This window comes from Haplochromis burtoni, unplaced genomic scaffold (assembly GCF_018398535.1).
Source record: "Haplochromis burtoni strain Fernald_Lab_line unplaced genomic scaffold, NCSU_Asbu1 Contig_28, whole genome shotgun sequence".
NCBI lineage: Eukaryota > Metazoa > Chordata > Actinopteri > Cichliformes > Cichlidae > Haplochromis > Haplochromis burtoni.
Genome location: NW_024582389.1, coordinates 3,427,620 through 3,436,517, shown reverse-complemented (window position 1 = coordinate 3,436,517; position 8,898 = coordinate 3,427,620). Strand labels below are relative to the sequence as shown.

The 8,898-nt window shown below is 44.4% G+C and overlaps 1 protein-coding gene across 3 annotated transcripts in view; it reads left to right on the top strand.

Annotated features, from left to right (window-relative positions):
* Window positions 1-8,898, top strand: part of bcl11bb (BAF chromatin remodeling complex subunit BCL11B b) — a 36,982-nt gene continuing 28,084 nt past the window's right edge. For 2 of the 3 annotated variants that reach the window (XM_005917771.3, XM_005917768.3), the window contains exons 1-2: window positions 1-795; window positions 7,928-8,311. In XM_005917771.3, the coding sequence (XP_005917833.1) occupies window positions 732-795; window positions 7,928-8,311 (448 nt within the window). In that variant the 5' untranslated portion in view covers window positions 1-731. The remainder of the gene's footprint in view (window positions 796-7,927; window positions 8,312-8,898) is intronic. The other variant, XM_005917769.3, reaches the window with a different exon arrangement.

Genomic DNA, 8,898 nt, shown 5'->3' with positions numbered 1-8,898 from the left:
CTCTCTCTCTCTCTCTGTCGCTTTCTCTCCCTCTCTCAATCAACGCGGCTACTGCCACGAGAGCCAAGAGTTGCCGTTTCTGCGCACCGATGCCAAAACGCGCGAGGGGAGTCAGTGCCAAAGGGTCATTGTAGCGCGCCACTGCTGAGATGGAAGGACTGTAGGGAATCCTAAACTAAAGAGCCACCATTTGAACCCAGATGATATAATTATATCATTAAAATTAAAGAAAAGGAGAGGAGTTAAATAGGTGACAACATCCATCACTGGTGGAGTGCTCCGTAGGCTACTTAATCTGTCACCGCGGTCGCTGCAGAAGCGGACAGTCCAGGATTTTTTTCCTTTCCTTGTCCTATTTGGTTAATCTGCAAAAGCTCACTTTACCGGCGCACTCATTAAGTCATCGGTCGTCTGCAGACGCTTCCTTGCTAAAACTACACTTTTTTGGCGTCCTTAATCCAAGTGTTGCTTCCTCCGAGGCGCAGCAGGACACCGTGGACTGAGCGGTCCTTCATCCTTATCGCGCTGCTGTCCGACTGGTGATCTTTCCAAAAGAAAAAAAAAAAAGAAACAAAAAAAGACGATTTCCAGCTAAAGACTGTGAAAAGCAGCAGGGGAATACAAAAGGGAGCGGGAAGTCGGGGACCTGTGATCCAGAGAGGACCGACACCACGGTCCAAGCCGACTCCAAGTGCCGTTCACCGGGCGATGCCAGAGTAGATGCCGGGGCAATGTCCCGCCGCAAGCAGGTGAACCCGCAGCACTTATCGTTGACGCACAGGGAGACAATACAAGGTGAGGTTAAAATCTTTACACGCTCATCACTTCCTTTATCGTAACATTTACTGCTTTGCAATTTTGTCAATATTATTATTTAGCCCGATTCGGACTTTCGGGCCAATATAAATAAATAAACAACTAAACGTGATTAATAACGCACTTTTCTTTTTAGTAAAACACGAAGACAGCACGTTTTTTTCAGTGATTGCAAAAAATGCGCCGAACAAGAAAAAATAAATAGATCATGTGATATCACTAATGCACAAACAATAAAAAATAGTAGGTATACCGTGCAGCTGCTTATTTAAAACTAAACTTTTAGACTCGATGCGAGTGACTGCATGGCTTCTAAACTATTTTATCATTTGTATCAGTGTAAGTGAGACCGTTTTTACATGCGCCTTTTTCGGCTTCAGTGGATTTTACTACAAGGGACGATCCTGTGACAGCTACAACTGGGGTGTCTGCTTGATTGTGTGTGTGAGTAGCACTCACACACACACATAAAGACACACGTGCACACACACACACACACACACACACGTGCACTGAGGTTGTACTCTAACAATTCATATTCAATTTTACGTTTTCTCTTCTCCCGGGATGTGTCACATTTGCGCGTGGATACTTTGTTAAACATTTCCACAGAGGGTGAGTTTGCACGATTAAAGTTTTTTTTCTTTCTTAAAAAATAGCCTCTTTCTCTCTCACTTTTTGTCACACACTCTAACATTTTGGCACAAAGCATCAAACTTAAAATGATTAGTTTTTTTGCGACACACCGGCCCACAAGAAGAATATTTAAGAATGGAGCAGGGCACGAAAATAAACACACACACACACACGGGGAAGATCACTATTTTTTTATTTGTACTATATTTGCTAATCTTATTATTACGTGGGCCACATTTTAGGATCCGTAGGGTCACAACTTCTTTTCAGGAGTGCGGCAAAAAAAAACAAACTGCGCAGGATTTTTCCTTTTTCTTTCTTTTTTTTTAGGGAGGCGAGCATATGATTAAAAAGTCTTATAATCCAATTTCAAATCAATTATATCAATCTAACCTTCATCTCCCAGCGCTCTGCTGTGCCTAAATCCAATTTCATAGAGGCCTAATCTGGGTAATTCATTGCAGAAGTTCATGATGTAATCTTTGGCCAATCTGTTTTGCGTTGAAAACGGTTAGGTGCATTCCGTCCCACCCGACACATTTAACATTTAGACTCATCACTATTCACTTTGGCACTCTCTCATTGACTTTCCCCTCTGAAGTTTTTTTTCTTTTTGTTTTTGTTGTTGCTGAAATTGTTTCGCCAATTTCAGACACAGAGAGCGATCTGAGAGACACATCCAGATATAAGCGGTGGGTTTTTTTGTTAAATTAATGGAATTATTTTTATTTGTGATAACGTGCAGCACCACGTTAAGCTGATGCTTGGCTGTGGTGCAGCTATTGATGTGAAGGCTGATTCTCTCTGTTGTCGCTCTGGCTGTCTGATAATTAATTCAGGTGGAGATGATTTCAGCCCCAGTCGTACATTTTTTCGACTGAACCGAAAAACAAACAAACAAAAATTTGCAAAACTTTGTTTGCACCTCAGGCACTGCTTTTCTGTGTTTAACACTTAATCTGGATAAAGTGTGTCTAACAATTGCAGCTTTTTTTCCCTCTTTTTTACACAACATCCCTCTGTTATTAGTCAACTCATACAAATTAAGGCTAAAATAATATTTGCTTCTGCACCTGCTGAATGTCATTAGGCTGATAATTAGCTGTCACAGATCAGTTTTCATTTTCTTAATTTCTCTGTCCAAGCTCTCAAGCTGCGCTGAAATGTCCCCAGGATTCATTTGCTCTTGCCTGAAGCTTTAAATGACTGGATTTAGAAATCTTTTTAATCATCTCTGGCTTGGTCTTTAAAAACAAAAAAACAAAACTTGCAAGTGTCACAAAACAACTTAATATCTCTAAATGCTGACAAATGTTTTGGTGCTTAGCCTAATAACACAGGGGTGGTCGAGTACAGGGTGGAGGAAAGGAGGGGAAATGTGTGGAGAGAGGGCCTGGCTCTCATCTTCTTTCAGTGTCACCTACTTAAAAAAACATACTCCAGCAGTGGCAAAGACCTGAGAGGCTCAGGTTCAAGAGGGAGGACTTGGACCTGTGTCCACAACTCAGGCTGGAGGACAAAGAGGGGCAGTGGGAGGAAAGCCAACTTGTTATTTGATTAAGTCAACACATGTACGGAGATACTGCCAAAGAAAAAGAAAGAAAGACGAGAAGAAAGAAGTACATTTCTGAAAAAAGAAAGTTTGATTTTAATATCACTTTGCAGCTCGACGGTTTCACATTTTCTGCATCGACTGTCGAGACCAGTCTCGGCGTATCTCTTTATAAAAGGAATGATATTTAGCTTCTGCAGGGCACCAGCATTCATCAAAACACACGTCATGGCTCACTGTAACAGAACACAGCCTTGTGCCAGCTGCAGGCCTACAGGTCATGCACTACTTATGAACAGAACCTGAATATCTGCATATTTCTGGACAGGCTTAGCAGAAGCCTGTGTACTTGCCAGGCCAGACATCTAAAGGGGTGAACAAGCGACTGTAACTGCAGTCGAGGCACTCAGTGCGCAAGTATGCAGCAAGGAAGGAACACGCTGACTCTATGTAGATCTGCCTATACTGTGCAACTGCAGAAAGAACCACGCTCAGAATACATCAGCACGTATCTGTTTATGCTCTCACTGTGACAAATGCAGCAGGCCGATTCAGTCGGCGCAGTTTATAGTTCATTCTCGGTTTCCTTACAGGGAAATCATCCCTATAGGCTTTTTCAGGCTCGGTGATTCAGCTTCGGAGTCACATCCGTGACAAAGAGAGACCTGTCACACAAATATCCTTATGAATTAGTCAAATTAATGTGGAACGACTGGCGTTTAGCATCCCAGGTTTGCTCCCCCCCCTTTCTTCAGAGAGTGGTGCATTTGCAATCTCGAATCAGATTTATTACTGTGAATTCTTCTCTGGATTCAGCCGTGGAAACGCCTCGTGATAACTGTTTACCCTCCGAATTGGCATGCTACTTGTGAAACAGTTAATGTTTTCTTCTTTATGCACACCATATGGCTGTCAAATGATGGGGAGAAACCCACCGTACGCAGTCTTACGCCACAGTAAATATGCACACACATTGTGGTAACCGGATGATAATCTCACAGGGGAGATGACTGTTGAGCGATTTATGATTCACTGCGAGGCAGTGCTGCAGTTTGTTCGCCGATTTTCCTTCTATATTTCAATATTATCGAACACGTTTAATCCGTTTTGCAATGCTTATAAAGCGGCTTTTTTATTATTATTATTATTATGATATCTCTAAAATTGTTTGGCAAATTTGATTTATATCACCAAATGTCATGCCTCAGAGGTTGCAAGTCATTTATAGCGATTTAGTGACAAGTCACAGTCAGCTGCAGTCGTATTTTGCTCACTTTCAGGCCTGATAATCTAAGATTTATGATAAGAAATAGGGCTGCTACAGATTAAATGGTGATATGATAATGAAACACACAGGCCTGGCCTTTCACAACGCACACTGTTGCAGCTCTCCTTGGCAATCGCTGCTGAGAAAAAAGGGGAGAGGCTAAGCGAGGCCGCTTGTCGTTTGAATTTTTGATTGCAACCATCTGCGTCGTTGCTGGTGTCATTTATTTTCAACGACAGCGTGAATCTTTCCCAACTTTCCCCTTTGGGGGTTTCTGTGTGTGTGCATGTGTTCTCAGCTCAGCAAAATGGAAAGGGGGAAAACAAAGAGAGGGAGACAGGTCTGAACCCATATGCTATGGCCGACTGTCATACGAGTGCCCATGGCCTTCCTCTGCCTTTCAACTGCCGAACAGAGCGCGCAGCTGGTATTAAAGTGTTGTGTAAGACCAGCGGAAAATAGTTTCGTGGTTTTCTGTTCTGACACTGCTTCTTCGGGGCATTTCGTCAAATTCAAATAAAAAAAAGAAAAAAGAAAATTGTGTCTTATCCAAAAAAAATTGACTCCCCCACTCCTCTCCTCCCTTTATTCCGTTGGGAAGAGTAGAGCTTGTTTTGCCGTGCTGTCAAATTTCCTTGCTTTTGCCCTCACCTCGGGCACAGTGAAACTGCGAGAGAGTCGTCATGTATAAGAACATATAAGAACAAACACAATAGTTGAGGATTAGAAGGACTTATAGGTGCAATTAATGTCTGAGGACATGACTGGAGGCCAGAGTCCTCCTATATGCACTCTGGCAGGTTTCACCCACCTAGCTGGTTTCACCCAGCCGCTAACTTTTTACCAGTTTAATCACCGCTCGAGCATAGCCAAACTACACGGGATCAATTTCAGCATTTGCACTTAAAAGTATCTAAAAAATCCCAAAAATATTTTTTTATTAAGTGTTTTCTGGCCTTTGAACAGCTTTTTTTGACCTTCTACAAAGATGGAAATTTTGGTGAAAGAGGCCCATTGTCTTGAGCTCCCATCTGGTACATATTGTGCAGTGGCTGTGTGCAGCAGCAGCAGCAGCAGTAGTAATAGTGGAGTGAATGACTGACTCTCTCCTCATCAAACTGATAGGGGGTGCTCTAAGGCTGCCTCAGTTAACTCACACTTGATAAGGCAGAGTAGCAGGACTGTCACAGGGTGAATATAACTCCAAGTTTATATGTGTGTGTATGTGAGAAACAGAAGAAGAAGAAGAGACAGAAATAAAGTATGTGTGCTATCATGTCAGACAGCCCGGTTTCATTGCCATCATCACGCCTTCCCCAACGATGGCATGTTTGACAGCGTGTCAGCTATGCTCCTTTACCTATCAAGCTTGTTCCTCTCACATAGGAGTTTATACTGAGGAATTAGACACTGTCTGTCACCGTGATCGGCTACATTAGTCTGTTATTCTTTCACGTTTCCATTTTGCCGTGCTTGTGTCCAAGATTTTTTTATTTTTTTATTTTTGTACCACCCTCCCGCCCCGCCACGTTTGGTTCCTTCTTGCACACATGTTTTTCTCACACAGGTGAGCCTCGGGACAGATGAGTGCGCGGGTTTCAGAGAGGGGTGCGGTTTTCAGAAGATGTCCGACTGATATTCCAGATATTCACAGTCACGGTGCCAACTCCTGCTAATTTACTGCTTTCAGCCTCGGGCCGTGTTACTCAACCGTAGGCTAACAAACAGGCCTTCTCACTATTTGTCTCTGTCTCTCACAGGGAGAGAGAGTCGAGTTCAAATGCCCAGGTGTCTGTCAGCTCGCTGACTTGTAGTTGTCTTTTTTTTTTCTTTTCATTTTCGCATTTCTCACACGAGGATCCGTGCCTCATGCCACCTGTCTTCTTTCTTTTCTCTTTTGTTTTTTTCCCCCCCAAAGTAAAAAAAAATAAATAAAAAAAATAACGTTAGCAGAAAGATCTCCTGCACCGTCCTACTTGTATGCATTGCACATACATGCAGAGTTACATTGCCTGCGCGAGCGAATCATGGTCACAAGCTGTGAACTGTAGGTAAATATGCGGCTGTGTTCCTTCTTTGCCGCCAAAAGATTATGAGATGGAAATTATTTGGCGGGCATCCAGGAAGCCATCGCCATTTAGAGAAAAGATATTTGGCATCGGATCATCACTCCAGGGTGGAATGAGAGGACTGGAAAGTGTGTATGAGTGTATACGTGGGCGGATGGGTGATTTGGTAAAGGGGGTGGTGGTGGGGGGGCTCATAGTTACAAAGAAATATTTGAAAATGATAAATAATAATAATAATAATAATGATAATTTGGGGAAAAAAGGGATGCGTTAGTATTCATCCCCAATCCTGCCCGAGTTTAAGCATTATGACAGCGACGCAATGCTTCCCTGACAGTGTGAGATGGCTGATAAGAAGGTTTAGGATCTTTGGTCTGATAAATACAGCAGAACAAAAAAAAGAAAAAAGAAGAAGAGAGCGAGAGCACACACCCTCTTTGTCTAATCTTTGCAATTATTAGGGTGTCAGGAAAAGAGAAAAGGAGGCAAAGAAGAAGGGGTGTAGGGGGAGGGGTGTGGGGGCGTGGGTAGGGGGGGGAGATACGGGCGCTAGAAGTGGAGACGCAGCAGACAGGCAAGTGCTGCTATGCTTCTCTCCCAGGCATCAACACCTCTCCCTGGGTACCCGCTCACTCAGACACGCCTTCAGTCTCTGGAGCTTCAGGTTTCCTCGGGGCTCTTTAGAAGAGGACACATTTCCATACTGGTGCATGAGGGTGGTGTTTTAAAATGTAAAAAAAAATGGAGGTTGTCCATGAGGGATTTACGTTAAGCTGAGGGACAGAGTCTGCGCCATCGGGGAGGAACAGAGGGAAGAATGTGTAAATGTTATTAATGACCGTGTCAGATCTGTAAAGAATGAGATTTACTCTCCTAACAGGACCCCGGGTTTGGCTTTATAGATTTTCTGTCTGTGGAGAATACACTGTTCAAACTCACCTGATCCATTCATGTACACACACGCACTTAGACATGGCCCTTTTTTTCTCTTCTCTCTCCTTTTAATTTTTCTTCTCGCTGTCTTATTCTAGGATGCACACAAACACGAACACACACACACGCGCACACACACAGGGTGGTGGATGTGGCCTACGTTACTCTACACTTTGTTCTGCACAAGCTGGGGCTCCCGTGGTGTAGGGAGCCGTCTAGCTATGACAGCTTAGTGCAGCAAAAGGCCCTCACCGGAAACCAAGCCTGCACTGTGAGATGAATAGCTTCCTGGCCACACACACAATCACACAGGCTGATATGCACACAGACACACATACACGTGGAGTTTATGTGTTGGGTGCAGCCCACGCAGATCTCTCACGGATAAGCAGTGCAGGTGTTTGCCTAGGCGAAGCAACTTAACAGCGGCGTTGTTTCATGCCATGAAAGTGACACACAGTTGTGACTGTAATGATCATCTTGTGTGGTAGGAAGAGATGGCTTTCATCAGGTAATGGTTTCAGGGATAACTAAACTCGCTGGGTGTTTTTTCCCTTTACCTCTCTATATTTGGCTCTAACTATCTTACTCCTATCTTTCTTAAAATAACATCACTGACTGACATCTTTTACCTTCCCCTTCTTATTTCGGCAGCAGAGGCCAATCATGACTCAGGGGCAGGATCTCCATCTCCTGAGCTGTCCACCCCGAGCCCTCGGAGGAGAGCATCTGGAGAGCATGACCTCTTGACCTGCGGCCAGTGCCAGACTAACTTCCCTCTGGGTGATATCCTGGTTTTCATCGAGCACAAGCGCCGTCTGTGCCGGGGGCCCATTGGCGGACTGGGGTCCTTCTCCAAACCTGGGGCAGCTGGCGGGGTTATGGGCCTTCCCATCTCTCCGAGGGCCAGGTCACTGGAGCTGGGAAGAGGGGCTGTTCCGGTGGAAGTGGGCGTCCAGGTGACCCCAGGAGGGGAGGAGGATCAGGCGAGGAGGCTGACCCCAGCCAAAGGGATCTGCCCGAAACAAGAGAGAGGAGGTAAAGAGATTGTAGCGCACCAGTACACATCGAGCCCATAAACACAGAGGTCGGGAAAGAGCTCTCTTGTCACACAAGAGGCGCACTTACATAAATGAGCATTCACATCCACACATAGAGTTTTATATCTGTGACTTCAGAGGACTTGCTGTCGACTTGCTTTCATTTTACTACACTTACCCAAACCTTAACCTTCTGTGTTGAAAATATCATGTTTTTTGTCCCTGTCAGTAAGACACTTGGCCTATCATGGCAGAGCAAACGGATTTAGGTCCCCACAACATGAGTAATACCTGGATCGGGCACACGGGCACACACACGTCTCTCACCTGTCCGAGACAGATAGCTCTCTTTAAAGAATCCCAGCTGTTTGTTATTTTGACAGTGGCCTTCAGGAGGGATTAATGTAGCCTGAGATGATTTTATTAGAGTGAGTGAGAGCTGCACTGTGTGTCTATTCTGCTCCATTTTAAGTAAAACATCACACACACACCAGAACACACACACACACACACACACACACACACACACACACACACACACACACACACACACACACACACACACACACACACACACACACACAC